The sequence below is a fragment of the Phaethon aethereus genome (assembly GCF_964289735.1).
Source record: "Phaethon aethereus genome assembly, chromosome: 10".
Lineage (NCBI taxonomy): Eukaryota > Metazoa > Chordata > Aves > Phaethontiformes > Phaethontidae > Phaethon > Phaethon aethereus.
In genome coordinates this window covers 725397-751149 of record NC_138586.1, presented here as the reverse complement: position 1 = coordinate 751149, position 25753 = coordinate 725397, and the positions used below count along the sequence as shown (strand labels likewise).

Sequence of the window (25753 nt, the reverse complement as noted above, 5' to 3'; positions counted from 1 at the left end):
GCGACCGGAGACATGTTCCGCTGCCGCATGGCTGCTGCCGGGGGTCTGGCGCGCGCTCTGCGTTCTCTGAGCCCCGCGCCTCGGGGACGTGCCGCCGCAGGTGAGTCGAGGTCGCTTTCGCTCTCCCCCGGCATGGGAGCGGGCCGGCGGGGCCCTGCCGGTGTGGCAGGCCGGGCTCTGGGGGGCTCCGGGACGGTGGAGGGCGGGATCCTTGGCGCTGGCTTCCTCCCACATGCGGGTCGGGGCGCCCCTTCCCGTGGTGCTGGGCCTGTGGGCCTGGGCGGAGCGCTGGCCCGGTCCAGAGCCCCCTCCCCGCTGGGCCGCTGCCCGGCGGAACGGGTCGCGGTCGAGACCCGCCGTTTTCCAAGGCTGCAGCTTGCCCGGGGGCTCCCGGCTCCCGTTAGCCAGCGACAAGGCCCCCGGAGCGCGGTTCCAGCGGCGCTGGGTGCTGCCGAATTAGGAGGTAATTTCACAGAAACGCTTTTGGCGGCCGGATGGGCGCGGGGCATCGGCCTGCCCTTGGCGCACCGGCGGGACGGGCTGCCCAGCCCCACCGCCAGCCACTTCAGAGAAGGCTTGTGGGGGGAAAATGGTGTAGTGAGGGAACGGTCCCAGGCTGCTGAGGGGGTGGTGGAGGTGCAGATGCTCAGCTCCCGGGAACGGGAGGGGAAACCCGCTGTATTTTGGGAAACCGTATGTTCGATGGAGCTATTTTAGCATATTTGTATCCGTTTGGATGCTTGTAATTTTGTTGCGGGTTTTTACCACAAATATGTGCGTTGAGACGAAGAGATCAAATAGGTGTAGCAGTCTCTGTGTAGTCTGGGTGTCAGAGGAGGCGGAAGGTGTTTCCTGCATCGGGTGGGAGTACGATCTGCAGAAAACCCCGACGACTTCTGCAAGCTCCAGCTGGCTGGCCATGTTATAAACACGGTGCTCAGAGCAGTCACTGTGATTGCTCTATTTAGAGATCTAATTGGGACAGGGAGTCTGTGATTAAACTATAGTAAAACAAAATGTTATATAGCTGTTCAGCTAGATGCGCTCTTTGTCTTGCTTGCATGCTGGTAGATGTCTTCATCTGGACTGGCAAGCCTTGCTACTCCTTTTCGTTTGGGACACCCTTTTTGTCAGCAGAAGCCTCTTTCTGCTGGTAGTTCACCTTAGTGGAAGAAGCTGTGTTGGCAAAGGGATTTTTTCCTGGTATAACTGTACCTACTGCTTGTCTTAACGAAGTTATGTTCGCCTCTGCTCACACTTGGTGGAGCAAAGTGCATCTTTAGACCGGTGCCTGCCTCCGACAGAAGAGGCCTGGAGAAGGGTGTAAGAACAGCAAGCGTGCAGTACGTGTGCATCTCTGATGTACTCTCCCAGCAATATATGGCTTGAAGGCTCCTTCAGCTGGAGATAGTCTTTCTAGCTTCCTAGTAAACGTTCCTGCTATTAATTTGTTCAGTTACTCTTTAATCTTACAGATGTTTCTGGTATCCACAACTGCCTGGGGCCATTTGTTGTGGCAGAGAATAATTCACTCCAGTCCCTCAGATGTGGTACTGGGCTTTTCAAAGAAGTAGCTTGTTTACTTGGTTTCAGAAATTACTCGGTCTCTAAATTTCAAAATGTAACTTTGTACTGACAGTCTTTTTGTATCTTTCTCTAATAAATTGTGTTCCTTAGGCAACTTGTTGCAGCGCTGGAATGTTCCCATAAAACTGCAGATGAGCAGACAAGTGGCTAGCTCTGGTGTGCCCAGGGGCAAAGGCGATAGTTCTGTTTTTGTCCTTATTGTGGGCTTATCAACATTAGGAGCGGGTGCCTATGTAAGTAGAAAGGTAGTTCATGGAAAGAAGCTGCAATACATCTCTCCTGTCGAGCACTTGCTGTATTTCAGCTAACTTTACTTAGCTTTTTACCTCTGTAGCTATTTCTTCTTTCAGAAAACTTCAAGGGGAGCTGAGCTGGCTGGAAATTAACTTCTTATGACAATTTTTTTAAAAACCTGTAATTTCAGTTACCTTTTAGGTTTCTTTATAGTAAAAGCGCTCTTTTTTTACATACTATGACCAACCATAGCTCTGTCTGTTGTCTTGTGTGTGATAGTAGCATGTAGTTCAGGGAGAGCTGGATGGCATATACTTTTAATGCCACCGTAAACCATTCTTTGCCAAATCTCAATTCAGAACATCAGTGTTTAGCTTGTGTAAGTACAGCAAATCAACCAAAAATTGTTGAGCATACATTTGTTCTACTAAAAAGATTCAGAAGAATAAAGCTTTTTAGCCCAACTTAGAGTAAATCACATGCCCAGACAGCTGAAGAGTAGCAGCATTGCCTAGGAGAGGATGGGTTTGAAGTTTGCATCATACAAATCTTTGTTTCAGAATTCTTTCTCCTAGAGGATCATATTCATTAAAAGTTCTGAGTCCTGATTTTCTCCTGTTGAAGCTCTTCACATGCAGAAGGCTCCTAGGAAGTAAAAAAAATGCAAAACAGTGCATAGAGGAAAAGTCTTTTTCTAGTGCCTCTAAATATTCTTTACTGTGTACTGCTGTACTTTTTTTGACTAGCAAGGTAACTGAAATTACAAAGCACATTCTGTCTTTCCCAAGATCTGTTTAAACTGAAATTACAAAGCACATTCTGTCTTTCCCAAGATCTGTTTAATCAAGAGTCCTCCTTAATATTCAGCTCTTTCCCTCTCTTCTCTTTCATTGCCTGTCTTCACCTGCAGTTTTGCAATGTCATCATCTAAGATGCCCTTCTAGATCACTGACGTCTTCAGGTGTTCCTGGCAAAGCTGGCAGCAACCTATTGTTATACTTAATTGTAGGAGGAACAGTCACTGGGACAGGAGCTTATGTAAGATGCTTAAATAAATGTGCTTTAATTGGGTGAGAGGGTGGAGGGAGGGTACCTTTCTGTATGTCATACCAAGTTAGCCATTTAGTTAAAACTAAACCTTCCTTGTGCTCACTGGCCTCAGATATTTAATTTCAAGGGACATTGTCAAATAATTTAAGTTTACAAATTTGATATTTTCACACAGTGCTGTTCTTAGTGGGAAAATTGCCTTAGAATTAGCTTTTCCACATTAAATAAATCTAAAACCAAAACTGGCAATCTTCAATTTGTAACTGTCAGAAAGGCACAAATTAACTGACGTATCTATTCTGATACCAATACTGTTGGCATACAAAAAAAAAGGAAATAATAAGCTAAATATAAATAGGCTAGAGGAAAGAAAAGGAAACTTGTCTAACTTTGTGATTTCTTCTGAGAAGAGTACTGGAATATCACTCCATTTTCTGGCAAAGTACACAGCTATGTTTCTGACTAGAAAAAACTTGGCATTGTCCCTTTAGAAAAATTTATCCTGAAGACCTGATTTGGTATTTTGCATGTATATAATAGTAATTTTTCTCTAAGGGATCAGATTTAATTTGCTGTATGCTGCCCTTTGGACTCACTTAAAAAACTTCATGGTTCTGCTTGCAAAAGCAGAAGCAGTTTTCTTAATCTTGACTTTTATATGTTTAAGCAAAAGGCTTTAAAAAATCTTTATTTTAATTCTTTTCAACACTGATGAATTCTTGTTTTCTGATATTTTTTGACTTTGTTTCCGTTCCCTGGATATGCTTTTGTCTGCCTGTGCTCTTTTTCATGCCTGGCATTGAATTCCTCGGTTCTTGTTTGAGACTATATGCTATATTATAAAACACCTAATTGTAGTGATTGGTAAAAGACAAAATGTCTAGGGAGTAAAAGAGATTTCAATTCCCCAAAGGAATTAACTTTTGTTCAAACATAGTTTGGATGTCATAACACTCGGTTAGTTAACAGTAAGTGGTTTTGCATCAGCTGCAGCATTACCTGTTGTGCCTTTACGTTTAGGAGGCTTTTATTTCTTGCTGGAAATGTTCCAGTTTTAATATTCTTTCAGAATTCAAAATGCAGTAATTGGATAGAGGGTTGTGTTTCAGACTGCCTTGATAGGTTTTTTCTCTTCTATAAAAAATGCAAAATGAAAGTGCACATGTGATACGGATTACTAGCAAGGCTAGGATTTTGCCTTAAAAATTGTTTGCTTCCCTCTAATTTGTTAACTGGGTGGGGCAAATATCATGCTGTGACCTGCTTCCAGCAGTCTCATTGTCTTTTGCTTCTCTACATTACCAATTTTTCTTGGAAGTTAACATGTTTTAAAAGATGTTCCTTCCTTGTCTGTACCACTAAATTGTATCCCCAGAACATGCCAGCTGTGCTTATTCTGTATCCTGAGTTTACCAGACAAATAAACAGGTCAGCATTCAGACAGAATCTCTTCCAGCTGAAGGTTGTTACCTAGACCAGCCATGCTCCCGTGTCTGAAGAGCACTGCTAACATCATACCTGTAACATCTGGCGTAAAGCAAGCCAGTAAGGTGGTTTGCTTGTTCAGTCCAGCTGGCTCTAGGCTTTTGAAGCTGGGAGTTGCTTTTTGCCTTGAATTTGTCTTCCTTTTCTGCAGCCTTGTGTTGTGCTGGGTGCCATGGCCTAGCTTGCAAATAGCCCTGGGGCTCATTTGACTGCGTTTGCTTTGTTGTATCTGGTTCCTCTTGAAGCAGGTCTGCAGCCCAAAGGCCAAACATCTGCAGAAAGGTTGATTGTTTGCTTGTGGAAAGCAACCAGACAACTGAGATTCATCACATGATATGTAGAGCAGATCGTTTTCTGAGGGCATTCCTCTTGTAGCTACATATACATACCTTTATGGGCACTTTTTTCAGTGAGGTATATTTTGGTCTGTTTGCTTTAATTGAAAGCAGGTGGCTTTTCTGAGCAAGCAGGATAGACAAAAGCCTGTCGAGGGGGTAGAAGCAGAATGGTTCCTTGATGCTGTAACATATACAAGGTAAATATCTCCTTGTCTGTCTCCAGGTATACAGAACGTTGAGAGAAAACAAAGAGCGATTCACCAGCCGTGTCACAACAATAACTACGCGATCTCAAGAAAAGGAATCATCTCCTTCTGGTGGGTACTAGCCTGCTAGTTCTAGGTTTGGGTCTGTTTTTCATAAGCTGCTGACTTGAGACCTCTAAAACAAATGGAACAGTGCCCTTCTGAAAACATAGATTAGCATAAGTAGTGCCTTCACAGCACTGTCACTTCTCGGTGCATTCTGTTGTTTGTGAATTCCCATGTCTTCCCAGCGCGGAAGGTGGTGCTAGCTTTCCATAACCCAGGGCAAGGCTCTGTTTTGCAGGTAATCGTGAGGATAAAGTAGGTTATCTCTCAGGGCTCCTTTCTGCTGTTTATGCCTTCTGTCATAAAAGGAGAAAAGAGTTAGCCCTGCTTTTGGCTTTTACCCTTACGCAGTCTGGCAAAGACACTGTGATTCCAAAGGGATATTATGGTTGGCCAGCACAAAATTCTCTGTGCTGAGCAACTTCCCTGTCCCATGCGTAGCAGCCTGGGCATGCGAGAAGTACTGTGCTTGCGCCACATGTAGAGGGAGAAATCTGGACAATTAGTGAGGCTCTTGATGATGCTTTGCAGGCTGTATGTGCAGGTTGCTCCTTGAAGGTCTCTCTTAATTTATGAAATCTCAAACTGCAGTGTCTGAACTATTGAGCCAAAAGATGACGTGTTTTGTAATAACAGTGGCTTTAGGTCATAGAAGATAGGGTGTGTTATGTCACTTCACTAGGAAATAAACAGAAAGAACATCCTGCAGACAGGAGAGAAAACTGATTGCTTTGATTTGAGGGAGAGGATAAAACATGTTTATCAGGGTTGAGGCTGGAGGACAGAGAGTGAGAGCCTAAATGCTGGAGCAGAGGTCTTGGTAAGTCTGCATTTCTGGAGACTGTCCCTTAATAGTGGAGACCCTGTTAGTCCTGTAGTCTCACTGAGTCAGCCCCTGTGCAGTATCCTTGATAGCCTGTGCTTCACTGAATTAAGTCAGTGTCTTCTCTTTCAGATACAGATGCTGCTTCTCGGGTCACAGCAGGTGGGTCTTGATGGTAATATTTAACTGACTGTTTTATTCCTACATACGGTTTAACTGCATGTTGCTTAGAAACAGGACCTGCATGTGGGACGAAATGCGTTCTGGTAGGAACTCAAAAGTTGGTCTCCTTTCAGAATACAATTACAGAAGAATACGCCCTGGCATTTTAGGAAACTTCAATTTCTTATAAACTGTTCACTGAATGGCCAGTGCAGAGCTTTGGTCTTGCTCGCAAATTGATTTGTGTTCTTAAAGATGATGTGCGGCTAGATCAAACACTTTGCAGTTTTTATTTTCCAATTTATTTTGAAAATTGTTTTCTGATCTGAATGACACCCAGGCCATATCTCTTCTCCTGGTGTTTTGAATAATCTTTCGGCTATGTCCCTCCTGCTAGCTCAGCAAACTGTCATTTACTTTAAAACCTGAATGTTGGATCTCTAGTGCATTGTTTGGCCAGAGTAGAGGCCAAGCATGTTTTTCTGTCCTGAATCTACTGAACAGAGAATGTCCTGATCTTATATGAAGCTTCTGAAATTGTGTATTGAATGCTGGAAATGAACTTTGTGGGTCTTTGACTTTGCAACCACTTTAGCCAGCTGTGCAAACATAAGCAGCATTCTTAAATAGATCAATTTATAAAATGAAGCTCTTTGAGAGTCTGCTGGACAAGTAGCACCTTTTCAGAGCAAGGCTTGAAACCTGTTAACAGGCTGTCCAAACAGTGGTATTTCAAGCTTGTTATGTAGATCATTCTTACTCTTAACATATTAAATCAGAGAAAAGTAGATATGTAATAGAGCAACTAAAGCCATGTGATGAAAGCTGTGCTACTGGCTTATTCCAAAACTCTGCGATTGCCGTTGAGCTCAGCTGTGCAGATCTAGCTTAGAAAAAATAATTTGCTGAAATCTGACAGTTTGATTTATGCAGGGAGCCAGCTTTGAGTGAAGCAGCAGCATGATTCTTGGGTAGTATATTGGGGTGGAAGGGAAGGGGAGGAGAAGGTATTTGAAGGGCAGTTTGCCAAAGGAGGTCTGTATATGAAAGGCATCTGGTGACATACTCTGTCCTTTGGGGCTGGGCCGTTTCCCTGCTGTATTTGCAGTAAGCTCTCCGATCTCACCTGCAGCTCCGGGAGCTCGCCCTGAGGTCCCATCTCATGTTCCTTTCCTGCTGATCGGTGGAGGAACTGCTGCTTTTGCTGCTGCCAGGTCCATTCGGGCTCGTGACCCTGGTGCCCGGGTAAGAGATGCCCTGTTCTAGAGCGGACTTGTGCGCATGACTGAATACTGCGCTTGCTTCAGAGCCTCTGTCGTAGTTTTGCCATTTGTCTGGCCTGGCAGCTGATGTGTTTAATGACCAATTAAAGGTGCTGATTGTGTCTGAAGATCCTGCCCTGCCCTATATGCGTCCACCTCTTTCCAAAGAACTATGGTTTTCAGATGATCCAAATGTGACAGAGACTCTGCGATTCAAACAGTGGAATGGCAAGGAGAGGAGGTATGTGTCACCTACGGGTAGCAAGGATGGAGGAGAGTGTTTAATAATGAAAAGTTGACAATGATCAAACTGTTCTTGGGAGAGAGCCGCTGCAGAGCTCTGAAGGACCCCAGGGAGCAGTGCAGACAAATCACTGGGTAGATTTCTGTGTTTGTCTGCTATGAAGAGAACCCTGGTGGGGAGGATGTCTCTGTGTGTTGTCGCTAGGCTGATGGAAGAAGGGATGGAGCATTACATCCTGTGTGCAGGGCCTGTGTGTTGTTTTGCACTGGAGCAGCTGACTGACTACCTTGTGGAGTCCACAAGACCCCACAACGTAGGCTGTGCGGACTCATAGAGCGTGGCTTCCCAGAGGTGCCGAGATGTTACAAACAAATCAGTCGAGCACTAAGGAGCAGACTGAAAGGTGTGGCTGTGCTGGCAGCTGTCAAGAGGAGTGCTGCTTCACACATGAGAGTTTGCTCAGCACTTAATACCTCTTGAATCTTCCTGTGATGCCCTTAGATATACACCACCACTGGCAGAAATCCTGTGAAATAAAGTGATAGTAAAGGTGAGTGTATAGCTTCACAGTTTAGAGCAGAGCTCCAGGGATCTGGATCACATTTGATTCTTGTGACTTTTGTGATAAAGCCTTACTGGTATAAACCCTTGAGTTTCAATAGTGTGAAGATTCTTAATTCTTAAAAATAGATAAATAAGAATTCTGGAGCTTGTTATGGATGCCTAGAGTTGTCTTTATACAAATGGTAATTGCTGAATAGCTGGTATCACAAAGAAAGTGGAACACATTTGATAATGGAGTTTTTTTCAGTATATATTTCCAGCCGCCGTCATTCTATGTGCCTGTTCGTGATCTGCCTTTTGTAGAAAATGGTGGAGTAGCAGTTCTCTGTGGCAAGAAGGTGGGTACAGCACTAGCTGTTGTTCTAGCATCATACAGGAGAGCCTGTGCTCTAAGCTGAAACTAAACAACCATAGATGGTGGTGTGGAGGGTTGGTTGAGGAGGAGAATGTATACAAGTTTGGGAAAAGTGTATATGATGAAGCAGGGACTGTGTTAATCTTAACAACAGCATGAGTGGAGTTTGAAAACGGGAGGAGCTATAAGGAATATTAGTGAGCTGAGGGAAGATGAGGAAGAGGGAAGGGTAGGTGTTGAGTTTGGGCATGGGACAAGACTATGTAGAGCTTAGAAACAGGGTGTGAAAAAATGGGAACTAGGCTATATATCAGAGGGTGAGATAAGGAGAGTAGAATGATTGGAGTAGTGGGTTATAATGTGAGCAAGAGCATTGTGCAGAAGCAGCAGGAAGGTAGAAAAGTTTATGGTGAGTCTTCTAATAGATTTGCTTCCTCAGTTTTTTTATATGTTGCTAAAATAAGATTTCAGTGACTCCTCTTACTGCTGAACTACACTAGGTGTCTGAGTCCATTTCTTAGACTCAGATCCTGGGAAGATCAGCCTGATCTATGATGGCTGTCTCAATTCCTACTTCCAGTCTTCTCCCTTCCCCCTCCTACCCCTCCCCTAAACTTAAAGGTGGGAGAATGTTATTTCCAAGTTTGCTTCTCTAATCAATAATCTATGCAGTTTAACTCAAGTGGCCTGCAGTGCATGGAAGCTTGAGCCCTCCTGCTTGTTTAATTTGCAGGTTGTGCATATGGATGTTAGAGGCAACATAGTGAAACTCAGTGATGGTACCCAGATATCCTATGACAAATGCCTAATTGCCACCGGTAAGTCGATGGTTTTTTTCTCTTTGTTCTTTGTCTTGTGCCAGGCTTTTTATTTCAGTGGCATTTATCTGACAAGGAAGTTTCTGCAGTATGTGTCAAGCACTTGGTAAAACAGTAACATGAAGGACAGCCATATAGGTGTTTTGGGTGTCATTGGGTGTTTCACGTGCCTCGCATCAGGCAGCTTCTCTGGGACATTCAAAGTTTTGCCCAGTGAAAATCAGCACGGAAGGAGGAAAAGGTGACTTCCCTAGCAGCTCAGTAAAGGAACTCCTGTACAGACCAGCCCCTTCAAATCCTTCCTGTAGCAGTAGCAAGCAGAACAACCAGCTCTTGCTTGGGCAGAGCACTGCTCCAGCATCTGACCCTAGCAGTTCTACAGCCCTCTGGTTAAAGTGGAACTGGCTGCCTCCAGTCAGTAAAGCAAGGTGTATAGCATTAGACCTTTTCCCCTGGGTGACTGTTGGGTCACCCACTGCTCACACAGAAGGTCTTTCATGTTAAAAACCCAGGCAGCAACAGACAATAGAGCATGTTGTAACAGTTTGGAAAGCACAGTCCAGATTGAAGATAGCTTTGCATTGTCTGGATAGCCAGTGACATGGCCATGATATCATTAGTCTCTCTTTCTCTCTCCCTCCCCCCCCCCCCTCCTTTTCTCTCCCCTTGTCCTCAGGTGGTTCCCCAAGGAACCTACCCGCCATTGAAAGAGCAGGAAAAGAGGTACAACAAAGGCTGACACTGTTCCGAAAGGTAATCTCCAGGTGCTGCTAGTCCTGGGGTGAGGTTGAAAAAATCAGAGCTACTACCACTATTTTCAGCTTTTTAATTCTTCTGCTTTGGGTCCAGGACAGCCTTTCCTTGGCTGCTGCTTCCCTCAGCTTGTAACCAGGAGTCCATTTGCTATTTATTCCTTTTCCCCAGGCAGGTAAACAGGGTAGAGTCTACTAGACCACTCACCTGCTTGCCTTAGGCCTGAGAGGTGTAATAATGTGTAATATTTTTTTTCTTTTTGTAGTTTCCCTCCTGTATGACTTTGCACCTTCCAGGCCTTTTAAAAACACAAGCAGCGTAAGCTCTGCAAGTCAGTTTGGACTGTAAGCAGTGTGTGCCTTCAGGACCATGAGTAGACATAGGAAGCTAGCTTAGTACTCCAGCCTGACACCCCTCTTGAATAAGCGTATACCACAGTCCTGCAGCACATGGGCAGGAGGTTGGCCTTTGGCCTGAGACTGGGCAGAGACTGCTCTCATGCTCTGAAATTTTCACTGAGTGTGAAGTTGAGTGTTCATGTTAGCTCTTGGATTGGCTTACATCGTTTTCTGATGAACTAATAAAGTGATATCCATGCCTTCTTCATGGTATTTCTTCACCTTCATCCTGTGTCTTGGGACAAAGGGAACAAAAGACATGGCAGTTGGTCAATAAATGGTCTTCTGGTTTTCATTGTAGAGTTGCTTTTTGTTGACAAACTCCACTTTTCTTGAAAACATGGGATTTAGACCAGGCATGCAGCCTTCTCCTTAGTCTAGTTCAGGGAATGAATTGGGAATAAGAAGCCATATAGGAACTTTCTGCTCTGTGCTGGACTTCCCATAAGGTCTGGTCTGCTCAACTGTGGGAAGGGAAAGATGGAGGACGTGAGCTGTGGTATCCTTGTAGTACTGTATGTGTTGTAGTACATTGATGTCTATAAATTTCATTGTAATTGCTCTTGAAAGTGAGGGGAAAATGCAGGAATCTGAGATGGCCTGGACAGGGAAAAGCTTGCACAAACATTAGGAAGTCAGAGACTTTTTTCTGTATAAAAGACAGGAGGAAAGAGAAACATGTTTCCCTTTCGAAGTTGGGGAGAGAGTTGCTCTTATTTCAACAGGAGAAATTTGAGAAAAATATCTTCTGCAGCCATTCCTGTTTGAGGATATTTGAAATGCGAATAAATCTTCTTTCAGATTGAGGACTTCAAAAGTCTGGAAAAGATTTCAAGAGAAGTCAAGTCTGTCACAATTATTGGTGGTGGTTTTCTTGGCAGTGAGCTGGCTTGTGCTCTGGGAAGAAGAGGTAAGGGTGCTTCTGCAGGCAGCTTGTCTTCAGCTGCCACCTTGACAGAAGTGATAAACATTGCATGTAAGCAGCCCGATGTTATAAACTTCTCTTTCATTCCTTGACTGCTGAGTTTTTGCACATACTTGTGGTTTGCCTGAAATAACCTTAGTGCACATGTGTTTTGTTGGCTGTGTGGCCTGACCTGGTTTTCCATTTTATCTCTCATTAGCTGTCAAGCAGCCCCTGACCAAAAAAATTTTTTAAGCTGGGCTCTCTGGAAGCTGTGCAGACCAGTGCATGTTGCAAAGTTATTCCACCCTGTAAAAAGTTATATTTGCTCTCTCAATGCTAAAAGCCACCCTAAAACTATTATTTCAAAGAGGCTCTGAACAACTGGATTCTTATTGACAAGTTCATGCAGCTTTTTGAGTAGTGTCTTTATGGTAATTTTTCTGATAAGGGAAGTTTTCTCCAAAATACTAAGCATTTTCCTTAGAAGTCAGCTGACTGTTATCCTAGAGTTTGCAGTTGTATGTGTAACAGTGGTCAGTCACTTTGTGGCTCCTGTGGAAAATCTGGGAGCCAGAACTCCCAGTTTTGGAAACTTCTGTCAAGATCCTGTGTTGAGTAAAGCATATGCCTGTGTCCTGAAGTCTGTGCTGCTGCTCTTTATCCACGGGTTGTAAGAAGCCTCCTCTTTGCTTTCCTTTCAGCACGAACCAGAGGCCTGGAGGTGATTCAGCTGTTTCCAGAGAATGGCAATATGGGAAAAGTCTTGCCTGAATATCTGAGCAACTGGACCACAGAGAAAGTCAGAAGAGGTGAATCTGCACTTCAGTGCTCCCCCTCTGCAAGTGGCAGAGCTGTGGTGTTTAGGCCAGTGGCTGTTGTGTAGCTCTTTCTTGTGAAAGCCAGCTGTCTGCTTGTTTTGTCAGTGGAGCCTCAGGAAGACTGGGTCCCTTGCAAGGTGGCCCAGGTGCAAAACAGAACAAGTTGTGGTTCAGGCATCTTGAGTAGCACAGAGCTGCCATGAATCTCTGGCTTCTTAGCAGTTCCTCTGGGAAAGCCAAGCAAATGTGCGTCCTCATGCCAGATCTTCGCTGTGGCTGTTCCTGCACAGAGTAATTCCTACCATCATACTTGCGAGTTACTTTAACGGCCTCCGGAATCTGGAACCAAAGTTGTCTTATGATAACTGCCTGTTCTCCTCTTCTGAGTGGCTCTAGCCTTGAATAATTTTACTTCTTACAGCCTAATGCAGTCATCCTGGAGTTACTTTGAGAGAAGGGTTGTGAGGCCCCATGCCTTATGCACACACCTTTCTAAGGTCAGCTGCTGTCGTGTTTAGCTGACAAAGTCAATAAGATCAGAGAACCTTTTTTCCATTTGCTGTATTAAGTGCAGAACATATTCCTGTGCATTGGTAAGGGGCGTGGGGATAGAGGGAGGAGGGATATAGTTGAGGCTAGAGATTGCAGAGCCTGATAACCCACAGGTCTGAGTTACTTTCTTCCTCTACCTCTGGGTCTGGCTGTGATGGAGCAATAGGTAATTGAATGTCCCTAGTGATGGAAAACTGTCTTGGGGAGTTCTTTTGGATGTGACCGTGCCATCATATGAGAAATGTACTTTTGTTTGTCATTTAAGTAGCTCTTTCAAACTTTTTAGCTGGGTTTCTTTCCCCTCATGCTTCAGTCAAAACTGTACAGGCACATGCAGCAAAGATAAGGTTGTCTCTCTCTTGGTTTCTGACCTGGCTCCTGTTCTGCCTGCATCTGTTTGCACCAAAGGTGCCTGCTTCAGCTGAAATCTGTCTAGCCCTGAGCAAGTAGTTATGTTTCCTATCTTTTTTTTTTCCAGAGGGTGTTAACGTCATGCCTAATGCTGTGGTAAAGTCCGTCTCTCTCTGTGGCAATCGGCTGATGATTAAACTGAAAGATGGCCGAAAGGTAAATTTAAAAGTGAGGAGAGGGTGAAGTTTGAAGGGACATTGAGAAAATTAAGATAATAATTCTGAATTCCCAAACAGGTGGAGACAGATCACATTGTGGCTGCAGTAGGGCTGGAACCTAATGTGGAATTAGCAAAGTCAGCTGGGCTGGAGGTGGACTCTGACTTTGGAGGGTTCAGGGTGAATGCGGAGCTGCAGGCACGCTCCAATATCTGGGTGGTGAGTATGTGCGGAGGAGTTTTCTGTCTGCTGGTTATCCTGATGCAATCGGAATACACAGAGTTAGGGCGGCTGGTATACCTCAACTAAATGAATAGGGCAAAAAATAGCAAGTAATGAGACCAGTTGCAGTGCAGATCCTTCCAGCAGCCATGGAGGCTCTTCATGCACCACAGCATGCTTTGTTGCTGTGGTAACGAGTCTGCGAGTTTGTGAATATTCATACTGCGTAAAAGGAGTTGGGGTAGCTTAAAGATAGCAAGGATTACTCTGTTGTGTAAGAGTCCCTTTGGTGGGGGTCAAGACTGATTCCTCTGGAAAAACATATCTGACGCTGTCTTGTTTTTCTGAAGATCAGTGAAACATACTGAGAAATTGTAACTTGCGTAGACTGGGGAGTGGGATAAGATGGTGGTGGTGTTTGGGATTTCTCAGAAAAACTCGGTTCCACTTTGTTTTCCCAATGCCTTTTTTGTTTGTGCATTAATTTAAGCTTTCAGTGTCAATGTTTAGTCCTCACTGAATGATTCTTTTGTAAGGCAGGGGATGCTGCCTGCTTCTATGATATCAAACTAGGTAGGCGACGTGTGGAGCACCATGATCATGCAGTTGTGAGTGGAAGACTAGCTGGAGAAAACATGACAGGAGCAGCGAAGCCCTACTGGCATCAGTCCATGTTCTGGTAACGCTGATTTCTTCTTTTGCTATTTCTTATTTGGCCACATTGCGGGAGCTATAAGATACACCTTGCAAAGGTTTCCGTTTCCTGAGTGTAGTGAAACTACTTCAGCAAACACCTTGTACAGCTTCTTGTTCCCAGAAGCTCAGGGAATGGGAGGGCATTTGAGCATTTGCTGCTCTGCCCTGACCTCTCTGAAATGTTTTTCCTTCCTGCAGATCCCAGTTTCTTCTTCAATGAGTCCCATTCAGCAAAGCAGGTAGCGATAAAAAGCAGCCCCTTCCTCAAAGCAGGCTAATTTACAGGTTGAACTTAGCAGCAGCTTTTCTGTTACAGTTATCTAAAGTTCCTCAGCACAGTCTCTTGGCTTCAGTTTTGTTGCAACTTTGCTGATTAGCTGAACTGATGCTTTAGTAGCAACACATCGCTGCATCCAGGAGCATACATGAAAGTTTGTTGTTTTCAAAAGAGAGGTATCAAGAAAATGGGTGGTTCTGCTGGGTCTTTTTGAAGTTATTTTTAAAACAAAACACAAAAAACCTAAGCAAACAAAAAATAACACACAGAAAAAAAATCCCAAAGCCTGTTAGCTGAAGATCATAAATTTAAAGTTAGCAGGGGTTTAAATATGGGGAAAGGAGTTTTACTTTTCTTGGAGAAATCCCCTGAAAAATATGTATGACTTGCTGTTATTTTCCTGAACAGTTGGTCTATGCTGCATGGACTCTGCAACCAGAAGAGTTTCTCACTTCACTTTTAAACAAGGACACAAAAGCATCCATTTCAATTGTGTGTTTTTCTTCAAGATGCTGTGATCATGACACAGATGCAGGCAACTGGGGGACTGAGTTGCAGTCTTGTGTTTTGTTGACAGGTGCTAACTTGGGGGGTTTGGCAGCCCTCACTGAGCGAGGCTTCCTTCTCCTGTGCTAAAAAGCTGGCAAATAGCAAGAACACTTCCTGTGGTTTTTTCCAAGATGTTTAGGATCCCTCCTGAGCGCTGACTTACCCACTGCTGGGTGCCTAGTCTGGTTAGCTGGCATGTTACTGGTATTCCTTCCAGTAACCCCAGTCTGTGCTGGAGGATTCTGGCCAGATATACGTACAGAGATCCAAATTGTTTTCTGGGATGCATTTATTTCCTCAGCATACTTGGGAACACTTTTGACACTGTGCTTACTGGGACCCAAGCCACAGCTGCATTGACTGCTATAAGCACCCCAGTTCAAATTCAGCTGGTGACCAGTTCAAGGAGGTGTTACAGCAATGTATTCTTCTCTCTTATATTCCTTATATGCTCTCTCTGAAATATACACTAAATAATTGTCTGTGCTGCAAAGCCTGGTGCTTATAAGCAGGAGGGGGCCTCTGCGGTGGTGAGAGTGTGGTGCTTGTAACTCAGCATTGCTACAAGTTTGGTCAAATGGTCTTATTACGACCTGAAGGACTGGACTCCTTGTTCCACCCTAACGTATGCAGAAGAGACTAACGTGCGTCAGTCAGCCTGCGTACCACCATCTCTCTCACACAGCAGTGTCGTTAAGGACTTGGGGCTGGAGGGAATTGCCTTGTATTTGTCTCACTAATGCTACAAATGATTTTGGGTTTTTCTTTCCCCCCCCGCTTCATTCCTAGGAGCGATCTGGGTCCTAATGTAGGGTACGAAGCCATTGGCCTTGTTGACAGTAGTTTGCCAACAGTAGGAGTCTTTGCCAAAGCAACAGCAAAAGACACACCGAAAAGCGTGACGGAGCAATCAGGTAGGGCTATAGTCGTGCTGGGGAGCCGTCTGCGCTCATGAAGGTTTTGTGTCTCGCGCTGTGCAGTGGCCGCAGCGTCAGTCCGATCTCACTGTACAGCACTAGGAGACATCGGTCAGTTTGCTTCTTTTCTAGAGCAAGCTGTAAAGGCTGGCTTCCATATGAAAATGTAATGTTCCTCCAAGAAGACACCATGTAACTAATTTACCAAGTTTAAAACTTTCTTGAAGTGAAGCTTAATTTCCTCCGTAGCAATAAAAAGATCAGGTTTTGCACAGAAGAGGTGGCCTGGGGACCTAAGAAATGTATTTTGTCTATGCTGCCCCCAAGAAGTCGACTGTTCTGTCTTTTGCATTTGGTGATGGAAGTTGGGCATTGTCAGTGTTGTGCTTCATGTTAGCATTGCTTCATTCTCATGTTACGGAAACTTAACTTTTGCTGGACGCAACTCCAGCGAAAGAAAAAACACCTCAGTGTCTTACAGAACCCTGCTCTTCAGTCTGCTTTCACCACCACAGGCAAATAGCTGCTGCTTTTTTCTGCCCTGGATGTTTGAGATCTCGTGTCTTTGCATTAGGGACAGGCATCCGATCAGAGAGTGAAACGGAAGCAGAAGCCTCAGAAGTTCACGTTTCTCCAAGCTTTTCAGCAACGCCTCAAGTTCCAAAGCAAGGAGAAGACTATGGCAAAGGTGTGATTTTCTACCTCAGGGATAAAGTTGTGGTAGGAATCGTGCTATGGAACATCTTCAACAGGATGCCTATTGCTCGCAAGGTCAGTACAGGACTAGTGTGCTGAACAGTGAGGCTTGCTTAGAGAGGGGATTTTCTTGTGGAAGAATGAATCTGCCAGTTTAAAATGCGGATACCTAAGTGCAGACGCCCTGTGTGGAGCAGAGCTGTGCAATACCCAATGGTAGCCCTGTCTCGGGTGAATGGCGGGGGATGTGCTTGTGCTTTTCCGAAGGTTTGTTCAAAATTCTTACAGAAACAACTTGAGTCAGGTTTATGTTTCAGGCCTTGCCTTTGCATGGCCAAAATTCTGTAACAAGAACAGGCAAGAATCACATGCGACTGGGCATCAGAGTGAACTGTCCTATTTTTGTGCTACTGTGCCTAATGTACAAGTGTCTAAAACAGTCTTAAGCATCTATCACTCTGGATGCACAGCCACAAAAAGTCAGGCTTAGAAGCAGCCTTGAGTAGGTGCTTAGCCTGTCTTCATGCGCCACAGTCTGTCGTTTTGTAACATCTGCTGCTTAGGTCATTTTGTAAGATCTTTGGAGACTTTCCGTAATTTAAACTGAGATTCGACACTATCCCCAGGTGACCTGTCCCCACATGAACTGTTCTTAAGTGTTGGACGTTTGCGTTGGTATCTAATGCGAAGCTTTCGTGATGCAGTTTAAACCTGCTACTTGTCCAGTCCCCGCAAAAGAGAGATCCTTTGCTTCCTTCTCTTAGCACCCCTTCCTGTAAATCGGAGAGCCGAGTATGTGCAGGAGCCTTGGCCTCTTAGTCTCGTTGCCTAAAAGATAGGTTTGCAAGTTTAAGCCACTTTACGCTGGCTCCTCTAAGTCAATGCCAAGAGACTGGCTCGTCTTGCCAGAGTTGAGATGAATCCCTTCTTGGAGAGACTTGTTCTCCCCAGCTGTAAAGGGGAACCCAGACATCAGAAGCAAATCCGACAGGGACAGGGAGGTTGGCTTTAACTCCAGCCATTCCTGGAGGCAGAGGTTGCTACATTCAAGACTCCCCTATACATTTGGCTGCGGTAAGTACCGTTGTCGTGTTGTGGACTGCCTAAGTTGGTGAGTTGTCGTCTGCAGAGCTTCAGAGAGGATCGAAGAAATTCATCGCCTTGGCTGGTGACCACGTACAGTCCTGCGGCGCTGGTTGTTTATAGCGTGTGCAGGTTTTAATGCGCTCTTCCTTCCTTCAGATCATCAAAGATGGGGAAGAGCATGACGATCTCAACGAAGTAGCAAAGCTTTTCAACATCCACGAAGACTAGGCTCCAGTATGGGATCTCTGCAAGCGGAGCAAGGAGGGCAGCGGGGACCCGCTGGCTGTGTGCACCCCTTCCTCTCGGACAGCTTCCTCTGAGTACTTGTGAATATTTCCAGTCACCTAGAGTTTGCACCAATAAAGTCAGATTGTTCTAAGTTAAACGCCTTCTTGCTGCGCCTGCGCGTTGCCAGTTTTGAAAGGGGAGTCTGCTGTCTGCTGTTGTCAGTCCTTCCCTTGTATCAACAACGGAGAAGCCTGCAGAGCTCCCTCTTTCCTTGCAGCAGCTTCGCAGCCGGTGAGCTTGCAGTCCTGCTGGCTGGCTGCGTGGAGGGCTGTGCTCTTGCAGTACACGCTGCCTGCGTAGGAAAAGTCCATCCCGATGGGATGAAATAGTACGGGTCGCCGAGTGCCTGTACACGAGGGGAGCCGTGGCGCTGGAGCCGGGGCTGTCCCCCGGCTGCTACTAACATTTCTCGTCTCTTGAGGAATACTCCCTGTTGTGGGGAAAACACTGACCCCAACGGCAGCGGCCATGTGCATGGGATCCCGATTCAGGTGCTGTGCTTTGCTTTGGGTTCGTGGGTTTCATTTTATTCCTAATTTATTAATGTCCCTTTAGTGGGCATGGTGGGGTGGGGTTGGGGGTTGGACTTGATGTTCTTATAGGTCTTTTGCAGCCTTAATGATTCTGTGATTCTCGCACATGCAAGCACTGGAGGAACTGAGTGAGGAGCTGACTGTTTCCAGAGGCAGCATTGGAAGTGGGAAGGAGACGAGTGAGCCCGCTCCATCCTCCCCGACCCATCTGGCAGCCTCTGAGCCACTGAGCACCAGGCTTCTGGAAGCTGCCCCGAGTGACGGCCTTCTGTCCCCGGAGCTGCAGCAGAGGACGGACAGAGGTGGGCCTGGGCTTGGAGCACCTGGTGCAGGAGTCTCGTGATTCATCCCTGGGGATGGGAAATCACCTTGTCCTCCTGTCTCTTCTGCAAAGAGCTGGCACGCGAAGCTCATGACTAAAAGTGGAGCAAAGGGAGAACAACTTCATCTTGCTGGAAACCAGCTCGGAAGAATATCTTTGGGAAGCTGTAGCGTAGCGTGAGCCCATGCACAGCCTGGGCTTCCCTCCCGGATACTTCCTGGGTCGGGTCTTTGGCTGTGAAGGCAGAGAATCTCCTGCCTGCGGCGCTCCAGGCGCCGGGGCCTCCGCTGGCCTCGCTCCGCAGTGCCGTCTCTGCCTGTCCCCGGAGCCCCGGCACAGCCCGCACGTTCTCCCACCGCTCCTCCTTGCCTTTCTGGAAGATGGCGCTGGCAGTTGCTCGGATCGCCGGGAGTCTCCCCAGATCAGCGGGCAGAGCGTGGCCCGGCACTGGCACGGCATGGCTGCCCCAGCCCTGGCCTGCTCCCCAGCCTGTCACACAGCCATGCGGTAAACGGTTTAACGAACACCCCGAAAGGACCGCTGCCGGCCCGAGCCGGCGTTCACCCGCTGCTCTGCTTGGCCGCCAGGCTCGTGTCTCTCTCTTCAGCGACGGTCGGGCGGACGCCCTTTCCACGGGGCAGGGAGAGCCGCGGCTCGTTGCCCTGAAGCAAGGGAGAAGAAGCCATCTCGCATCACGCAACGCCGGCAGGGGCTGCGCTCTCCCTCTCGGGGGGAAAGCAGCAGCAGCCAGGCCCTGCCCGTGGCGGGCCGCGCACCCGCGGCCGTGGCACTGGCCCAGCACAAGCCCCGCAGGAAGGTGCCCAAGGGGCGCAGGCCTACAGCTGCCTCTGGCGGTCCCGGGCCTGGGCGTCTCCACGGCGACCGCCAGGGCTCTGTGACAGGGGGCCGCATCGTGCCCAGAGGCCATTGTGACATGGGTCCCCGTGGTGACGGGGGGGTATTTAAGGAGCGAGCGCCCTGGGGTGCCCACTCCCAGGACAGCACCTCCCTCAGGAGGCAGCATCTCCCCTGGGTGCCCGTGGAAGGTCTGCGGCAGAAGACGCCAAAGATGCCCATGGACGAGGAGGCGAACGCCCGCTCCCAGCCTGACACCAGGCTGCCGAGCCTGCAGAAGAGGCGCCAGGTGAGGGACGGGGCAGGAGGGAGAGGCCGGCGCTGGGACGGGGCCGCACAGAGCTGCCTTGGTGCCGGGTTTTGCTGGCGCTCTGGGGGCCGCGGCACCAAGGCGGCCGCCTCCATCCCACGCCTTCTCCTCCTCCTGCCCGCAGGCACGCCACAGGCAGCCACGTGCAGCGCCGCAGTGTATCCAGAGCCCGGCCCCGACCCACCATGGGGTCAGGCTGCCACGGCTCACCTGCCCAGAGAGCTCGCAGGCCGCTGAGAGCCGCTGCGCACAGGTAGGCAGCCCGAGGAAGACCGGGCCAAACGTCTTCCCGACGCGCAGGCGGGGTCAGGTGGGCCCAGCCCACGTAGCAAGCTGAACCCCCTGTGCCGTGCCCGGCAGGCTGACCGGGCATGCCGGGGGTGCTCCCGAGACTGGCCGTGGGCCGCGGGGGACCAGGCCTCTGGCCAGCGGGCTCTGGGGGCAGGGCAGCCGCCGCCTGCGGGGCCGAGAGCTGCCCTGGGGGCCTGGCATGGGAGCCCGGCCGCAGGAGCTCTTCCAGCGGGGGCGCGGGGGCAAGGGCCACAGTCACGCAGCCTCTCTCCTCGGCTTCTCTTGCAGACGGACAGCCTGGCGCGCTGGGTGGCACTGCACTGCAGTAGTGCAATCCCAGAGGACACACCCTTGCTGCCACTCCGCAGGCAGGCAGCGGCACCCGGGCACGTACCCGCAGCTCGGCCGCCACGGGCTGCCAGCACCCGCTGCAAGCTGCCGCCTCTGCCCGCAGCATCGTCTGCATCTTCAGCCGGAGGCAGAGAAAGGGCCAGCAGCCCCGCAGCCAGCGGCCACCAGCAGCTTGTCCCATCCGCTTGGGGCATCTGCGGTGAGCGGGGCGCAGCCGCGAGACTGGAGAGCTGGGGGCCTGCCCCACGCAGCCCCACAGGCTACACCGCCGCTGTGGAGGACACAGCCCAGTGCCTAGTGACTAAGGTCCTGGACAAGATTTTCACTGGGAGCCTGGGACCCAGCCAGCAGCCGGCAGCACAGCGGGACCGGGCACACAGCATGGTGTGTGGCACCACGGCTGTGGCAATGACAGCGAGGACAGGCCATCTGGAGGAGCTGGAGAGGAGCTGCCTGGCCCGCACCGGGCGCAGCCTGGCCCAGCTCAGGAAAGACACTGTGCAGCAGCACCAGGGCGGCCGGGAGGAGAGCAAGCTGCGGCAGCAGGAGGACGAGGGGCAGCGTTTCTCCCTGACAAGGCCGGGGCAGCTCCGTGTCAGACCCAGGCAGGTGAGTGCCAAGGATGGGACGGGACAGGACGGGACAGGGGGATGAGCCTCCCTCTGCCTGGGGCCTGCCGCTGCGCCGCACAGCTGCAGCCCCATCATCTCCTGCACCCTTCTCCCAGCAGCCGCTGCAGGCAGGTCCCTGGCAGGTATTTGCTGCTGGAGCCAGGCTCCCTTTGCAAACCGCCCCTCTCTTTCAGCTCTGCAAGGGGACCAGCTTTTCCAGCCTGTGGCAGCCAGAGGTGATCACCATCCGGAACATCTGGGTCAACCCCCTGTGCCCGGAGCTCTTCCAGGACCCCCAGGAGGGGCGCGCCCAGCCCGGCAGCATGGGCACAGAGGCAGCAGGAGAGGCAGCTGGCGACCTGCAGAGCACGTCTCCTGCCCCGGCGAGTCCCACGGATGCCGAGCCAGCAGCTTCTGCCCAGGCCGGAGCCCCTGAGAAAGAGGGGCACCGCGCGCGCCTCTCTCCCGCGGCACAAGAGGAGGCACAGGCACCAGCTCCCAGCGAGCAGGCTGCAGCTGCAGCCGCAGCGAGCCAGGCCCCTGCCCCACAGAGCAGCCCCATGGATGATGAGCAGGTTCTGCAGGCCACAGCCCACTACATAGCGAGCGAGGACATCAGGAGGGCTGTGCTTGTGGTCCAGGGACTCGACCAGCAGCCAGCGCAACAGCAGGACCTGGATGCGGTGACGGCTGCAACACCTGCAGCCCTGCAGGGCACAGAGTCTCCCTTGGCTGAAGAGCCCCAAGGAGAGGACACCACAGCCCCTCTGGTGCCAGCAGCACACGAGGACAAAGAAAGCATGGCTTCTCCCGTGTCTGGTGACCAACAAGGAGAGAGCAGCTCCACCACTGTCTCCTCCCTGGCAGCGCACGAGGGTGAAGCGGCCTCCACGCACAGAGCTGACGCACAGCCCTCCTCCGGCTGCGAGGACGTGCGCGACAATGACCCAGGTACGTGCACGAGTCGAGCGCCAGCCCGGCGAGCGGCACCCAGGCCAGGCCAGCAGCACTGCATGCACGGGGGCTGGCCACACCCCGGCCACCCCTCCCTGGGGAAAGCGCTGGGCGGGGGGGACAGGCAGGAGCTTGTCTGTCGCCCACGTGGCCCCTCACCTACAGCTCCCCTCTCTCCACAGGCATCGCCGCCCTCGTGCTGTCCACCCCAGCTCAAAGGCAACGGCCACACTCCCTCCTCAGGAGGGCTCTGCGGGCTCTGCGCAGGGCTTTCCGCTGCAGCTGCATCACGGGACAGCAAGAGCAGGAGCACCCCACTGCCAGCGCCAGGCCCTGAGACTGCGCAGCATCTGGAGGGAGCGGCGTGGGGAGGCACGCGAGGGATGGGCGCGTGGACGGTGCCCCAGGCATGCAGCTGCCCTGAGGACATCGTGCTGCCAGCCGCCGCTCGGCCGTGGACGCTTGCTCAGGACAATAAAAGACACCAGTTTTCCCCCAGTGCTCGTCTGTGCGTGGTCCATCTCGGGAGAAAGACGGCTGCAGGCAAGGCCCATGCTGGTGGTGTGTGCTGGGAGGAGCAGGAGCGTCTCCCCAACAGCTTTTTGCAGCTTGACGGTGTCCCCCGGCTCCATGGTGCAAAAAGACAGCGCTGCCCGCTGAGCACCGCAGCCCACGCCTGCCCCACGGCCCAGCTCCTGGGGGCAGCTCTTGGCAGGCAGCCTCGCTGTCGCCACTTGCTGACCCACGGGCTCAGGCCGCCACGCAAGGAGCCCTGCCCACAGCAGGCATCAGACTCGGGACAAGGAAGGCAAGGCAGGAGACAGGGGGCCTGAGGCAGGTGTTGTCTGTACATCAGTGTTTTTGACACCACAGCCTGTCGCTGCTTATAATAAAACAGAAATCTGAAAGAGCAACCAGAATACACACCCAAAGGCAAAAATCCCTCGGCTTAAAGAAGGTGCTGCCTGGCCCCCGGGAGGGGAGGCTGGCGGCTGGGAGCCCAAGGGGAAGGGGGAACACCTGCCCGGCTGGGAAGAAACACAACACAAAGAAAAAAACAAAAAGGAACCGACCAAAAAAACCCACCCAACGCTGCTGCTGCAGAGCAGGGGAGAGCCAGAAAACCCGAGATTGTCCCGTCTCTAAAATAAAACTCTACCAGCTCCCGGGATCGGAGCTGCCCTGCACCCGGGCGCCGTGCCTGCCCTCTCCCAGAGGGCTGTTCCTGGGCACGCACGAGGGGTGCGGGGAGCGGGGTGAGGCTGAGCGGATGCCGCGCAGGGCAAGGAGGGGGCCTCCGCGGTGGTGAGAGTGCTCGTGCTTGTAACTCAGCATTGCTACAAGTTTGGTCAAATGGTCTTATTACGACCTGAAGGAACGCTTGCTTCTGCCCCAGCTCGGTCTCCTGGTCGCGTTTGTACTGAGCAGGCAACAGAGCAGATTTTGCAGGTACGTCCGAACTGCGTCTCGATACTCGCGTTTGAATGCGGAGGTCAGATGCGTGACTTCTTTCTGAAGGGTCGAGACACATGCAGCTCGTGGAAGCCACCCAGCTTCCTTCAAGGGAGCAGGCCTTCAGTATTTTAGGGGTTTGTTCATTGAACTGCTTTCTTCTGAAACTGATGGCCTTAGACTTGCTGTGGCTGGACTCCTTGTTCCACCCTAACGTATGCAGAAGAGACTAACGTGCGTCAGTCAGCCTGCGTACCACCATCTCTCTCACACAGCAGTGTCGTTAAGGACTTGGGGCTGGAGGGAATTGCCTTGTATTTGTCTCACTAATGCTACAAATGATTTTGGGTTTTTCTTTCCCCTCCGCTTCATTCCTAGGAGCGATCTGGGTCCTAGTGTAGGGTTCGAAGCCATTGGCCTTGTTGACAGTAGTTTGCCAACAGTAGGACTCTGCCAAAGCAACAGCAAAAGACACACCGAAAAGCGTGACGGAGCAATCAGGTAGGGCTATAGTCGTGCTGGGGAGCCGTCTGCGCTCATGAAGGTTTTGTGTCTCGCGCTGTGCAGTGGCCGCAGCGTCAGTCCGATCTCACTGTACAGCACTAGGAGACATCGGTCAGTTTGCTTCTTTTCTAGAGCAAGCTGTAAAGGCTGGCTTCCATATGAAAATGTAACATTCCTCCAAGAAGACACCATGTAACTAATTTACCAAGATTAAAACTTTCTTTCCCAGTGAAGCTTACTTTCCTCCGTAGCAATAAAAAGATCAGGTTTTGCACAGAAGAGGTGGCCTGGGGACCTAAGAAATGTATTTTGTCTATGCTGCCCCCAAGAAGTCGACTGTTCTGTCTTTTGCATTTGGTGATGGAAGTTGGGCATTGTCAGTGTTGTGCTTCATGTTAGCATTGCTTCATTCTCGTGTTACGGAAACTTAACTTTTGCTGGACGCAACTCCAGCGAAAGAAAAAACACCTCAGCGTCTTACAGAACCCTGCTCTTCAGTCTGCTTTCACCACCACAGGCAAATAGCTGCTGCTTTTTTCTGCCCTGGATGTTTGAGATCTCGTGTCTTTGCATTAGGGACAGGCATCCGATCAGAGAGTGAAACGGAAGCAGAAGCCTCAGAAGTTCACGTTTCTCCAAGCTTTTCAGCAACGCCTCCAGTTCCAAAGCAAGGAGAAGACTATGGCAAAGGTGCCATTTCCTACCTCAGGGATAAAGTTGTAGTTGGAATCGTGCCATGGAGCATCTTCAACAGGATGCCTATTGCTCGGCTGGGCATCAGAGTGGACTGTCCTATTTTTGTGCTACTGTGCCTAATGTACAAGTGTCTAAAACAGTCTTAAGCGTCTATCACTCTGGATGCACAGCCACAAAAAGTCAGGCTTAGAAGCAGCCTTGAGTAGGTGCTTAGCCTGTCTTCATGCGCCACAGTCTGCCGTTTTGTAACATCTGCTGCTTAGGTCATTTTGTAAGATCTTTGGAGACTTTCCGTAATTTAAACTGAGATTCGACACTATCCCCAGGTGACCTGTCCCCACATGAACTGTGTTGGACGTTTGCGTTGGTATCTAATGCGAAGCTTTCGTGATGCAGTTTAAACCTGCTACTTGTCCAGTCCCCGCAAAAGAGAGATCCTTTGCTTCCTTCTCTTAGCACCCCTTCCTGTAAATCGGAGAGCCGAGTATGTGCAGGAGCCTTGGCCTCTTAGTCTCGTTGCCTAAAAGATAGGTTTGCAAGTTTAAGCCACTTTACGCTGGCTCCTCTAAGTCAATGCCAAGAGACTGGCTCGTCTTGCCAGAGTTGAGATGAATCCCTTCTTGGAGAGACTTGTTCTCCCCAGCTGTAAAGGGGAACCCAGACATCAGAAGCAAATCCGACAGGGACAGGGAGGTTGGCTTTAACTCCAGCCATTCCTGGAGGCAGAGGATGCTACATTCAAGACTCCCCTATACATTTGGCTGCGGTAAGTACCGTTGTCGTGTTGTGGACTGCCTAAGTTGGTGAGTTGTCGTCTGCAGAGCTTCAGAGAGGATCGAAGAAATTCATCGCCTTGGCTGGTGACCACGTACAGTCCTGCGGCGCTGGTTGTTTATAGCGTGTGCAGGTTTTA

The 25753-nt window shown here is 49.6% G+C and overlaps 1 protein-coding gene across 2 annotated transcripts; it reads left to right on the top strand.

The window, feature by feature from the left end:
- Nucleotides 1-12: 12 nt before the first annotated feature.
- AIFM1 (apoptosis inducing factor mitochondria associated 1) lies at nt 13-18248 on the top strand (the record flags this gene model as incomplete). Of its 2 annotated transcripts, none has more annotated exons than XM_082004115.1 (16): nt 13-100; nt 2732-2859; nt 4918-5011; nt 7099-7235; nt 7363-7493; nt 8308-8398; nt 9149-9233; nt 9910-9986; nt 11186-11294; nt 11993-12100; nt 13140-13228; nt 13309-13449; nt 13989-14131; nt 15764-15888; nt 16466-16662; nt 17830-18248. In XM_082004115.1, 16 exons carry the CDS (start codon nt 13-15, stop codon nt 17899-17901), a joined length of 1815 nt encoding a protein of 604 aa, XP_081860241.1. In that variant the 3' UTR covers nt 17902-18248. The 2 variants fall into 2 exon arrangements, with proteins under 2 accessions (XP_081860241.1, XP_081860240.1); XM_082004114.1 differs by lacking the exon at nt 2732-2859 and adding an exon at nt 1678-1820.
- Nucleotides 18249-25753: the final 7505 nt, after the last annotated feature.